The sequence below is a fragment of the Eretmochelys imbricata genome, chromosome 26 (genome assembly GCF_965152235.1).
Source record: "Eretmochelys imbricata isolate rEreImb1 chromosome 26, rEreImb1.hap1, whole genome shotgun sequence".
NCBI lineage: Eukaryota > Metazoa > Chordata > Testudines > Cheloniidae > Eretmochelys > Eretmochelys imbricata.
This window is the reverse complement of record NC_135597.1, coordinates 16,170,819-16,184,415: the sequence shown is the minus strand read 5'-3', so window position 1 is coordinate 16,184,415 and position 13,597 is coordinate 16,170,819. Positions and strand designations below refer to the sequence as shown.

At 48.4% G+C, this 13,597-nt stretch overlaps 1 protein-coding gene across 5 annotated transcripts in view; it reads right to left on the bottom strand.

Annotated features, from left to right (window-relative positions):
* OGDH (oxoglutarate dehydrogenase) overlaps positions 1-13,597 on the bottom strand; it is a 138,425-nt gene that overhangs the window by 68,633 nt on the left and 56,195 nt on the right. For 3 of the 5 annotated variants that reach the window (XM_077805594.1, XM_077805593.1, XM_077805598.1), the window contains one exon: positions 4,090-4,134. The exons of the other annotated variants lie outside the window; for them this stretch is intronic. In XM_077805594.1, coding sequence (XP_077661720.1) covers positions 4,090-4,134 — 45 coding nt within the window. The remainder of the gene's footprint in view (positions 1-4,089; positions 4,135-13,597) is intronic. 5 annotated transcript variants of the gene reach the window in all.

Here is a 13,597-nt window from a genome sequence, read left to right as displayed (position 1 = left end):
ATGCGAGAAGGACCAGGGAAGTAAGTGGGTGAAGGAATAAGCCCCCTAACACACACTTACCTATTAACTAGAAGTGTGGTGAACTAGTAAAAGCAAACAAACAGGATTTGTTCTCTTTTGCTGCTGAAAAATCTGCTTAGCTTTGTTTAACCCAGCCCAGGGCTCAGGCCGTCCCACTTGCATCTGTGCAGTCACTGCAGCTCCTCTGCACTTGTATGGGGATGAGTAGCCATGTGTCATAACAGTGACAACTCTGGAAACCTGCCACACACAGGTTGGCAGGATGACACCAAAGGGATGGGTAAGATCACGGAGTAAGATTGTTACTGGGTGGCTAAATACACATTTACAGAGTGACTAGTGCCTTCCACAGGAAGGGTTAGGGACCACATGGCAGTATACACTTTCCATGAAGTGGCCGAAGCCTGAATGACACAGAAAAGTCATTGCAGCTCATATCAACACTCCTGTCTTTGAATGTGTGTGACCTCCTCTGGGTCTACAGTCTAGGCCCTCTAAAGTTTCAACTCAGTATTACGCAGTCCCTACGTTCCCCACACTGTACGTGCCGTGCTACATGAGGCCACAATGCACGATGTTACAATATGGGTGCTGTTCAGAATTTTCTGCCTTGGGGGGAGGGTGCAACTTTAGTAACACAAATTTAAGACTGCAGTTAAAGCCTCAATTAGATGACTATACATCCTATCGGCTAGAGTGGAGTCTCCATGGGGCAGGGACCTGTCCATGGCAACTTCCTGGTCTGTCTTCTTGGCTTTTCTAATGCTCAAATCACAGCGGTGCTGAGTTACTTCAGTGGGCGTATCCCTGCGCTACTGCACCACAGGTGAGTCACCCTGGGCGTGGGCAAGTGATGAGCAAAGGGGCAGCCACTCTCTGTGGGGGTGAAGGAGCAGCTGGAGGAGTTCCAGAGTCCTGCTGCTGGCATGTGTGCTGCATTCAGTGTTTCTCCAAGATGCTCTTGCCCTGTCCAGGCCAAGCCAGCTAGATCTGGGGCCTCCAGCTGAACTGCAGTGGCAGGTGGTTTGTGCTGCCTCCTCTCCACAATAGGATTTTATACCTCTGGGGCAGAGGAGGGCAAACTACAGCCCACAGGCCAGATCTGGCCCATCCAGGCTTTCAATCAGGCCCATGGGATTACCGCTCCTGGAAGCGGCCAGCACAACGTCCCTGTGGCCCCCCCGGCCCCTCCCCCCCGCAAGGGGGAAGGAGAGGGGCAGAGAGCTCCATGTGCTACCCTCACTTGCAGGCACCACCCCCCGCAGCTCCCATTGGTCAGGAATGGGGAACCGCAGCCAATGGGAGCTCTGGGGGTGGTACCCGCAGGTGAGGGCAGCGTGCAGCAAAGCCACCTGCCACCCCCGCCCACTCCCAGGAGCCACTGCCAGACATACTGGCCACTTCCGGGAGTGGCGCAGAGCCAGGGCAGGCAGGGAGACTGCCTTAGTCCCGCTGCACATCACTGCCACCCCAGAGCCACTCGAGGTAAGCGGTGCCAGGCTGGAGCCCGCACCCAACCCCCTGCCCTGACTCCCCTAACCCCCTGCCTTGAGCCCCCGCTACACCCCTCCTGCACCCAACCCCCTGCCCCGAGCCCCCTGCCGCACTCCAACCCCTTGCCCTGAGCCCCTTCCTGCACACCGCACCCCCCTCCCACACCCCAACTCCCTGCCCCAGCCCTACATTCATGGCCCTGCATACAATTTCCCCACCCAGATGTGGCCCTCGGGCCAAAGAGTTTGCCCACCCTTGCTCTGGGATATAATTGAGCCCACTGCCTTCAAAGGGAGTAAAGGGCAGAATCTGGCTCTATAAGCATAAAAAGAGTTGATCTCTTTACCTCCTCTATCACTTATTGCTTGCCCAGCAATTGCTCAACTCAGCCTTTGCTTTTGGCTGTGCTGAGCAATTAAACACAATTTAAGTGAAGCTTATTTATATATTTGTTGTTTATATATAAATTACACACACCGGGGAGAAGCCAAAACAGCCTCTGTGTGAGATGCAGCAAAGTCACTGGATAGGAGATGGGACTACATTGCACAGAGTGCCTTACTCCTTCTCCATGACTAGCAGGCAGCCACCTGAACAGTCCTAGGCTGGGGGTTTTCTGATGCCAAAGAAAATGCTGAGAGCCTCAGGGATGCTGAGTCAGTGACTAGATTAAGGGCAGTTCCCCCAACAGGAGTAAGGATGTGTAATGGGAAATCCACATGAGGAAATTGATCAGAATAGCTCCCACAGTGGACACTTATTCCGCAATACCTATAGTGCTTTAAATTCACACCTTACCTTATTTGGGAACAGTTTCCCCATGTAGTCAAGCCCTAAAAGGCAGTGAGGATTAAGATGGACATAGGATTTCAGTTCTACTCCAGCAGCAGTGCTAAAAAAGCACAGGCAGCAGGGAAGTGATACACTGCCCTGAGCGGATAACTCAGTCATGCCCATGCTGCCTTTCGGCAGAAATTTGGCCTCAAGAAGGAAGCGGGTGCTTAATGCCAATGAGTTTTCTGAAAAGCCACCTTCCATTTCGAAACTGTTTGGTACTAGGCTGGGGTCCTCCAAGCCTGCCTGCCACACTGGCAAGGGAGGTTCCCCATAGGCTGGGAGAGAGGCCTTTAGCTGTGGGCAGGCTTGCCCCCGCCCACATCCCGGAACCCAACAGGACACTAGGAAGAGAGGAGGATGAACTACAGACCCAGGAGATAGAGGAGCATTCCTTTAGGTTTCCCCAACAGCTGCTAGGTGCGTGCAGGCTAGTTGCCTCCTCCTGCTCTTTGCAAGGTGGTGGCTCACCCACTCCTTCATCCTCCTCTCTAGAAGGGATATGCTAAGCTTGAGGGCACCTGGGAACAATGGGACTGCAGTTACAGATTCAGGTTTCTGAGCTTCCCTTGACTTTTTGCTTTGAATTTTAATTTTATGGTGGCTACGTGAACACTAGGATCAACGTTCAGTGTTGTTTTCAGACCTTTGTTTCTCTGCTCACTTGCTACACTCCAGCTTTTTGATTAATGTTTGTATTTATAGAAACCCAGAGATCTATTCATACAACTGGGTGTGAGAGGGTGTGGATTAGGGGCAGAGTTCGCACACAGGCAATTTAGATCTAGGTCAGACGCAAGTCAGGAGGGTGAGATTCAACGATCTAGTGACAGCAGGAAAAAGGAATATAATCAGTCTGTAAGAGGGCACATCTGATTGTGGGCTGCTCCCAGTCCACACAGCTGGGACAAATTCCCTTGCTACCCACCCCCATACTTCTCCATGTCACCGCATGTAACCTGTAGAACAGGACTATGAAGAAGCACACAGACGTGGTCCAATGGCAGTACAGTGTGGTAGGGCTCTCCCTAACCTTTCTATTTATTCGCCATACAGGGGTCATTTTATTCTAACACAGAGATCACCTCTTTAAAACACTGGCCCAAAATTCCACAGCTTGGATGCCTGGAAGTTAGGCCGTTTCTTTAGGTGCTCCATTTTTCAAACGTGCTGAGCATATGGAAGTCAATGGCAACACAGATGCTCAGCACCTCTGACAGACTAACTGTTTAGAGGCTGAAACAGAGAAGGGCCTGACTTTAGGTGCCCAACAGGGCAAATTGGCCTCCATGCACAATAACGATTCAGATGAAAGCAAAGTGGACCTAGTAATATGAATGTCATCTGGTCAAAGAAATGTAGGTGCATTGAAAGCTACCCAACTATTATGCCAGTTCAAAACAGGTTGTAGGCTCTAGAAGACATCAGGATACCAGAGAATGACTGAGCACAACGAAATGGGATTTCTGGCAAGCCGGGCAGGCAAGTGGACAATATGGAAAGCACCTGAAAAACTCAGGATTAAAATAAGTCTATGCGTGTTGGCAGCATCACTAACCAAGCATTTAGCTCAGGCACTGTTATTCAGAGAGAGACATTAAAAAATGATACAAAACACTTGACACTGTTGATGAAACATGGGAGGGTTTTGTAACTTTACCCGCTCTGCACATGCCCAGAATAACCTATTCAAAGAGAGTCCTGAACTCCAGAAGGGTTAAAGGCTCATTATTTGCATACCTCCTACTGTTAGCAATCTCAGCCGCTCCTTGAACACTGCAAGATCTGGGAGGGGAGGGAAAGGTGGGATGCAGAAGGGAGAAGACAGAGAGATGCAGTCAAAGTTAGTAAAACCAGAACTGTGAAGAGAAGTCATGGAAAGCACAAGTTAAAAAAAAAAATTATTCAAATATGGTCAAAACCACCGTAGGAGAGAAGGCTTAGTATGGGGGATGACTATGCATTATACTGGGGAAGAGATCCATGATGAAATCCTTCAGAAAGCCAGCCGCAAAGAGGGTGCAGGTGAGAGTGAGGGATGTCACTGACACCGGGGAGCAATTGAGCTGCATGGTTTGAGATCTCCTCTTATTGTTCCCCTAAACGAAACATGCACATGAGAAGATTACAGCACACTGGCATGTAACAGCAGCCAGGAGTCTGACAAAGCTCTGGAAACCAACTATTTGTCAAAAGCCGTTGTAGCAGCATAAAGCCTTATGGGGAGGTATCATACACAGAGTTCCAGACGCTGAACAAGGGACCCTGTCCTTTCTTCACAGCTAGTTTATCAAGCTGGGAATTGTTCTGCAAATGCCAGTGTTTTGAATGCCTCAACTCCTCTGATCAATTGCTGCTGGTGGGAGATATGATTTTCAAGGTCACCCCTAAAGAGCAACGATGGATTTGCTGACAGCATTCAGCTACAAGGAAACTGGATGTAGAGCTGCAGTGCAGCTGCCTCTGCAACATCAGTGCAAGGCACAGAGAGGAGAACAGGTTCTCTGCACACTGACAGACGCAGGGATGCACACCTGTCCTTATCGGGATATCGTTCTGATCACAGTCTTTGCACTGACTCAAGTCTGCCCGGTGTCTAAATGTTATTAATGGCTTGCTCATTTAATGGAGAGCCAGGCATGCAAAATGCTTTGTCATTTCTGACACTGGCTGTGAGCATGCTGGATGGAGTCGGACATGCTGGGGACACAGGCAGTCAACACGCTGGACTCCTGCGCAGGATGGGCTACAGCTGGTTAGTAGTGCCAAAGCTCCATTTGTGGGTTAGAAAGATGGGGGGCTCAACCATTTTCATAGCATGGACCACATCTGAGACCCTCTCCTCCCTTTGGCTGCTCCACAACGGCCCTAGGCAATTGTTTACATGGAGAACAGTGAAGTATGCAGTGTGTTTTCAGCTGTCTTAATGACATTTTAGCAGCCAGAAAGGAGGAGAGCCAGCAACAGATGAGCAGCCAGCTCTTAGCAGATTACACTCTGGGCACCTCTGCAGCAGAGAATGTGGAGCATAAACCCCCAGTGTGAACTGTGAAGGCCAAGTTCACAGCTGTCTTGGTGAGAAAGGAAGCAGTGCACTTCCATATACAAGATCTAGGCAGGACTGGATCTGACCAACGTGCTACTGAAACTCACTGGCTTGCGAATGAGATTTTCATGTTTGGGAGCCTCTGGTTACAAATAATCTTGTATGCTGCCCAGTGATCACATAAGCAACACAGAAGATCAGTCTGGGTTTGGGAAATCACCTGCTTGTTGAGCTTCTTGGGGATAGATTTTGAACAGGAAAGCACCACTTGCTGTACCTTGATTTCAATATGTTCCCTCCACTCCCCCAGCATCTAGCATAGGGTGGAATCTGCTGCGAAGACTCAAGGCATACCTTGGGTTTTAACAGCTAACATGGCTCTCTTTGTATCACTGTCCATCAGATCCATTACTGGCAGCAGGGAGTTAGGCTGGAATTTTCAAAGGAAAATAAGGAAGTTCAGCACCCACCCCCCACTAACATTCCAGAGAAACTGGGTGCTTAAGTCTTTCTGGAGATCCCAACCTCAACCTTCTTCTCACACAAGCTTCAATACTCTTACACATTTCTCGGCATGAAAGGGGTCACATTGTTTAAGTCAAAAGGAGTTTCCGAAGGAGCAGAGATAATAGCAAATTGCTAAATAAAAGCCATTTGAAAAGCAAGAGATCAAGTTTCGGAAACTGGCTCTGTGCTACTCCCCTCTTAAGTACAGCATACACCCAACAGTATCTTGTACCTAAACTATTAGCTACAGAACTTGTACTAAAGCTGATCTCCATGTATTTCACTCCATGGACGTTGAAAGCAGGTTGTGTCACTAGGACAAATAAAATCATTGAGCAACTAACCATTCTGCTTGTTAACTGCAGCCCAAGTGTCAGGAAACCATTTTAATACAAAACGGAGCATGATTTGCTTAGAAATTAGCTTCATATGTGATAAACAGGCTACTGCAGATCCCAGGCCAGTGGCCAGAATATTTGTATTTGTCTTGCTGCTGACTCTAAGTATGCAAAGATCAAGTTGTAAGAGAAGGCCTAGGTGTTCCTCCTCCCTCTAATGGTCCCTGAGCTACCAGCCAGTGAACAGCACTGGTAGAGAGGTCTGCTAACTGACCCCCCAGTGGCAAGAGTAACAGTACATGATCGCCTGACACTAGTATAGCATTTCCCCACAGTCAAAGTACTTTACCAAAAGTATATACGTCCCAGCAGTCCTGAATGCTAGGCAAGTATATACCTCCAGACTAGGAAACAGAGGCATAGGTGTCTTTGCCTAAGGCCATGGGGGTACCAGTGCTGAAATTGGGATTTAGATGAATAAGGCATACATAGGGAAAGGCATTCATAGAATCATAGAATATCAGGGTTGGAAGGGATCTCAGGAGGTCATCTAGTCTAACCCCCTGTTCAAAGTAGGACCAATCCCCAATTTTTGCCCCAGATTCCTAAATGGCCCCCTCAAGGATTGAAATGACAACCCTTGGTTTAGCAGGCCAATGCTCAAACCACTGAGCTATTCCTCCACCCATCCCAAAAATGAGTGCAGAATCATAGCATATCAGGATTGGAAGGGACTGCAGGAGATCATCTAGTCCAACCCCCTGCTCAAAGCAGGACCAATCCCCAATTTTTGCCTAAATGTCCCCCTCAAGGATTGAACTCACAACCCTGGATTTAGCAGGCCAATGCTCAAACCACTGTGCTATCCCTCCCCACAAGAGGCATTAAACCAAGACACACACAGACCCCTATTCTCCTCTCCCCGACCCACTTCAGTGATTCACACCGCTGTAAACGAGCTCAGAATGAGGCTCACAGATTCTCACTCCTGGAAGAGAGGAGGAGCAGCGAGGGTTACCTCAGTAAAAACAGAGGTGGCCAGTACGCAGCCAACAGTTACATAGCCAGACATGGCCCACGGTGCTCTGGTGTTGCCCTCAATTTTATTCTAGAGATTAAAGGTCCAGCTGTGTAATGAGACTGGACTGCTCCAATCAAAGTGGTATAATGCACTCTGGGTCCTGTAATCCCCACAGTTCTACATCTCTACACTCCTGGGGCTCGTGGCAAGATGCCAGCCTGGCTCTTGACTACGCAGCTGTGGATGTCCTGGAACAACAGAGCAAGGCAACCTCTTTACTTGTCGCTAGATTATATCATGCGCCAACATCCATCCAATCGGAGTCTCAGTTTTCAAAACAATAACTTTGTGAATTATTCTGTTTTTAGTACCTCTCCTCTGTTTATAGCAGAGAAGTCTGAAGAAGGGGAAATTACTGCTTTCTGACTGTGCTCTTTGGCATCTGGAAAACATCTGGTTTTGTCCTGTTTCTTATGAAGTCCAACCACTACAACTTTGTTTACTTGCTAGGGCAGTGGCAGCCCCAAGGGGTGGGGCTAATTTAGGGAACAGAGAGTAAGCAAAGCTGCATAGCTGGCAGATCAGTTGTATGTTTTTGTCAGTCACCACTTTTTTTTTTAAAGCTTTAAAAACATTGACTGCACAACAGCTTTTTAGCTTGCCTTTTCACAATCTGATCCAATAGGCCAGAGCTATGTGTTAAATTTGCACCTCTTGCAAACCCACTGGTTTCAGACTGAACTCAGCAGCCACATATGGCTTTTAGGATGGCAAAGATCTGAACTAGACTGGCTATGGTGCCATATCAGAACAAAATTCTCATCAATCTAGACCCACTTTCTGGCTCTGGAGATGGTTAAAATTTAAAAAAAGGAAATCCCAGCAACACATGCCTACCAATGATGTGGGATTTTGCAGCTGGGTTTGACTCAGTCTTGCTGTGAAAGGCAGGACTGCTATTCGCAGTACTGCATATAAGTCATATCTGTCTCCTCTTGAACTCTAATCTCTCTAATGGGATTCCAGCTGCTCCAGAGAAGGTCAGGTCAGCACTTGCAGTACAAATAGATGTCCTGGGTGTGTCCTCGGCTGTACCTCCCTATGGCATTGTCACCAATATTTTCCTATGGGCACTCTCATTGACAAGCTAGTATTGCAGAGTTTTGTTTTCCTATTAACACATCTGCTGCAGAAGGCCCTCCACTGGGAATCAGGCCTGCTTCTCTGAAGTCTGCAATGATTTACCTATTTTGGTAAAACAAATCACACCCCTAGCCAAAGATTAAATCAGTCCAAGAACCTTGCATAGCCCAGCTCTTTGAGACGTTCATTCCAGGGTGAGCTTTCAGATAATCAGAATTAAACAAAATTCATGGTGTAGATGGGATGGTCTAATCCTGCCTCAGTGCTGGCGATGGACTAGATGACTTCTTGAGGTCCCTTCTGGCTCTACATTTCTATGATTCATCTCAATAAATGAGATGGAACTGCCCCACCAAAGCTGTTGCAATGTTCATTCCGACTCTTCTCTTGCTCCTATTTGTAACTTCACACTGATGCTGGTGTGATAAGTACCATGTATTCAGCATTATGACTTCCTGGCAGGGTCAGACAATCCACACTGCCCTTCCAAAGGAAAAGGCACTACAGAGAAACGCTATGCCAGAGTCTCCCCGACGCCATCAGCACCAGAGGATGGAGGGAGCAGCAGGTAACCAGTTACAGCTCCCAGACCCTCCAGCACCACCGCCACCTGGAACTGCCAATAAGCAGCTCGAAGTTGCACCACTGGTGTAGGGTCCTAAATGGAACCCACAGTCTGCCCCAGTGAGGGCACCAACGTGGTGAGCTCTGGCATGCTCCTTCCCTCCTCACTGCACTGGTGGTGGGCCAGGTGCCAGGTGCAGACAGGGCTCAGATCAAGCACATCTGAGCCAGCAGGGAGCCCCCCTACACCAGAGGAAATTTCTGCAGGTCAGCTGCAGCCCATTCCCAGCTGCCTTGCACTGCCTGAACAGCCACAAGGGGCTTTGATTTCAATACAGTATTTGGCCCACACACCAAGTAATGCACAGTATATTTCCCCAACCACCCCATAGCCTTCTGCTTAGAGCTAGTGTCAAAGTCTCTCTGTAGAAAGGAATCCTAGACATCTGCTTTGTAGATTTAGTTTCCTCCCCTGCGGCGTTAAGTCCTTCACAAGTCTCCCTGGGCTGCTCTTCACCACTTAATCTCTTCTAAAGAGAGCTGAACTCAAATTCTTGCCAGGTTAAGCACCTGGGGCCAGATGCTCATTTAGGTCTGGCCTACTCACAGATTTTGTACTGGTATAAACTAGGTTGGGCTGGGATGCATTTTTTTTAAACTGATCTAGTTATACAAGCAAAATCCCTAGCATGGTTGTATATTTGTGCGTATTGTGTTTTAACTACTTAACTATATTGGCATAGTTAAAGCAGTACATCTTGTGTGTTTAGATAAGGCCTTTGGCTCCTAAATGAAGCAACCAGCTTTTCAAACACACTCCAGTTTAGCTGCTGGGGGCAAAGCGGTCTTCTGAAAGTCTGTTCCCTCAGCATAACTAGACTATACTTGCTACTAAGACTATTTCTTCCTTTGGAGTCTTAGCCGATGCACATCTGCTCACAGCTAAGCCAGCTAATTTCATTTAGAACTTCCTGACAGATTAGATTCCTCCACAATGAGTTTTAACTGCAGCAGGGAAAGCTGAGACACTCAAAGACAAAAGTTCTACAACATTCTTACTGGCTTCCTATCTTGTTCTTTAACAATGTTAGGATTTTACTTGACACAGACTTTGACAGAATGCAGGAACTCTTCAGCAGACATCTGTGCTAGTGTTTACTTTTCTCTTATGTTTGTTGACCCACCAGATGTTCCTACAGCCTTTCCACTGTCCACTGCTCCTGCTTTTAGATCTTGCAATGTCCATTTGGGGGAAGACATCCAGTTTTAAATTCTTTTTATTTAATGAAGCAAACACTTCGATCCTGGTGAGGACTGTGCCAGAGCAGAACAACCTGTGTTTAACCGGATGCTCAGATGTACTGCTGAAATTGTTTCCTCAACAGGATGGGGAAAATGCTGTAAATAGTAACCCTGCTAATCTTGAAAATCCTATGTAGCTTTTTACACTGATCTTAGTAAAGATTGGGGGAAAAGATGTTAAGATCAAGATTTCAAAAGTAACTGGTGATTTTGAGCGGTATGTTTAGAAAACATGTTAATACATTCCCAAGTCTAGTCAGGGTCTAGAATCAGCGGATAGCCTACACACCACTTAAAGTCTCAGGATAGGTCTTAAACTGGTGCATACGTTTTGCGCTGGCCCTCAATTTCTCCCTTAAAGGATTTCAGCCTGCTCGGCTCCAGCTCTATTCTAGCTCATACATCAATACAATGTTACTAAACAAGTTAAAATGTGTTTTCTGTCAGTGCCGCAAAGCCGACGAGCTGAGAATAAGAGCAGAATCCCAACAAAAAACAGTTTTGCATCTAAAAATGAATATTGAATCTGTGAGGCACAGACCTACTATACCTTTAAACAAGGCATTTTCCAGATTAGAACAGTACTCCGCTCAGCGTTAAATTTAATTTAGTTCTCAAGAAGTTTCTTCCTTTTAGTGCTGTGATATGGGGCCCGATTCTCACCTACGCTAATGCCCCTTTAGGCCACTTTGGCAACATAAAAGTGGCCTCAGAGGGCAGAAAGAGCCTCATGAGAATACCGAGCACAGAGGCCCCCACAGCTAGTGTTCAGACTGGTGTCAGGGTCTACACTGCCCCTTCACTGCCCCTCAGCTGGCGAACCAGCTGAGCAGCGGGGGACAGCAGAGCAGCTCACAGCAGGAGTTTGCCTGGGACTGGTAAGTATCCAGTGTGTGTTTGTTTGCTTGCTGAGGAAGTATCCGAGCGTGTGTTTGCTGGGAGGGCAGTGTGAGAGCCTGAGTGAGTGTCTGATTGGCTGCTAGCCTGCAGGGGGCGGGCATTAGGGTGTCTGTTTGTGTGCGTCAGGGAAGCCTGGCTGTTTAAAAATAGCCAGAGCTTCGCGAACCAGCTGAGCAGCGGGGACAGCAGAGCAGCTCACAGCAGGAGTTTGCCTGGGATTCACCTGGAGTGAGCCCAGTGAGGCTTATGTCTTGCAAACTGCTCTGAGAAAGCTCGTAGTAGGAAGGCGATATGGAAGGGGGGGGGTTCAGCTGTTGTGACCTGCACTGGATGTGCCATGTTTGTCTTTCTTCCACAGGACAGAAGCGACTTTGTCTGTACAAAGTGCAAGCTGGTCTCCATATTGGAAGAGAAGATTGAAGGTCTGGAGCAACAGATAACGACCCTGCGTTGCATACGAGAAACTGAGGATTTTCTGGACAAAACTCAGGATAGGCTTCTAGGGGCACAAAGCTCTAAAGATATAGAGCAGGTTGCACACAGGAGCCAAGAGGCCAGTGAAGAAGCTTGGCAACATGTGACCTCCAGAAGAGGTAAGCGGAATGTCCGGGTTCCAGTAACACTGACACAGGTAACTAACCGCTTTCATGTTCTCTCCGCAGGTACCGTTGCGGAGAGTGGACCAGATGATATGTCTGGGGCGAGAAAGCAGAAGGAGACTCCGCTGGTTGGAAGGCACGAGATGCGATGTCCTGAGGTTGGGGGTTCCACAACCACCACTCCCAAGAGGAGAAGGCGGGTGGTGGTGGTCGGGGACTCTCTCCTCCGGGGGACTGAGTCATCTATCTGCCGCCCTGACCGGGAAAACCGAGAAGTCTGCTGCTTGCCGGGGGCTAAGATTCGCAATGTGACGGAGAGACTGCCGAGACTCATCAAGCCCTCGGATCGCTACCCCTTCCTGCTTCTCCACGTGGGCACCAATGATACTGCCAAGAATGACCTTGAGCGGATCACTGCGGACTACGTGGCTCTGGGAAGAAGGATAAAGGAGTTGGAGGCGCAAGTGGTGTTCTCGTCCATCCTCCCCGTGGAAGGAAAAGGTCTGGGTAGGGACCGTCGAATCGTGGAAGTCAACGAATGGCTACGCAGGTGGTGTCGGAGAGAAGGCTTTGGATTCTTTGACCATGGGATGGTGTTCCATGAAGGAGGAGTGCTGGGCAGAGACGGGCTCCATCTTACGAAGAGAGGGAAGAGCATCTTTGCCAGCAGGCTGGCTAACCTAGTGAGGAGGGCTTTAAACTAGGTTCACCGGGGGAAGGAGACCAAAGCCCTCAGGTAAGTGGGAAAGCGGGATACCGGGAGGAAGCACAGGCAGAAATGTCTGTGAGGGGAGGGCTCCTGCCTCATACTGGGAATGAGGGGCGATCAACAGGTTATCTCAAGTGCTTATATACGAATGCACAAAGCCTTGGAAACAAGCAGGGAGAACTGGAGGTCCTGGTGATGTCAAGGAACTATGATGTGATTGGAATCACAGAGACTTGGTGGGATAACTCACATGACTGGAGTACTGTCACGGATGGTTATAAACTATTCAGGAAGGACAGGCAGGGCAGAAAAGGTGGGGGAGTAAGGGAGCAGTATGACTGCTCAGAGCTCCGCTACGAAACTGTAGAAAAACCTGAGTGTCTCTGGATTAAGTTTAGAAGTGTGTTCAACAAGAGTGATGTAGTGGTGGGAGTCTGCTATAGACCACCTGATCAGGGGGATGAGGTAGATGAGGCTTTCTTCCGGCAGCTCACGGAAGCTACTAGATCGCATGCCCTGATTCTCATGGGTGACTTTAATTTTCCTGATATCTGCTGGGAGAGCAATACTGCGGTGCATAGACAATCCAGGAAGTTTTTGGAAAGCGTAGGGGACAATTTCCTGGAGCAAGTGCTAGAGGAGCCAACTAGGGGGGGCGCTTTTCTTGACCTGCTGCTCACAAACCGGGTAGAATTAGTGGGGGAAGCAAAAGTGGATGGGAATCTGGGAGGCAGTGACCATGAGTTGGTTGAGTTCAGGATCCTGACGCAGGGAAGAAAGGTAAGCAGCAGGATACGGACCCTGCACTTCAGGAAAGCAGACTTCGACTCCCTCAGGGAACGGATGTCCAGGATCCCCTGGGGGACTAACTTGAAGGGGAAAGGAATCCAGGAGAGCTGGCTGTATTTCAAGGAATCCCTGTTGAGGTTACAGGGACAAACCATGCCAATGAGTCGAAAGAATAGTAAATATGGCAGGCGACCAGCTTGGCTTAATGGTGAAATCCTAGCGGATCTTAAACATAAAAAAGAAGCTTACAAGAAGTGGAAGGTTGGACATATGACCAGGGAAGAGTATAAAAATATTGCTCGGGCATGTAGGAATGAAATCAGGAGGGCC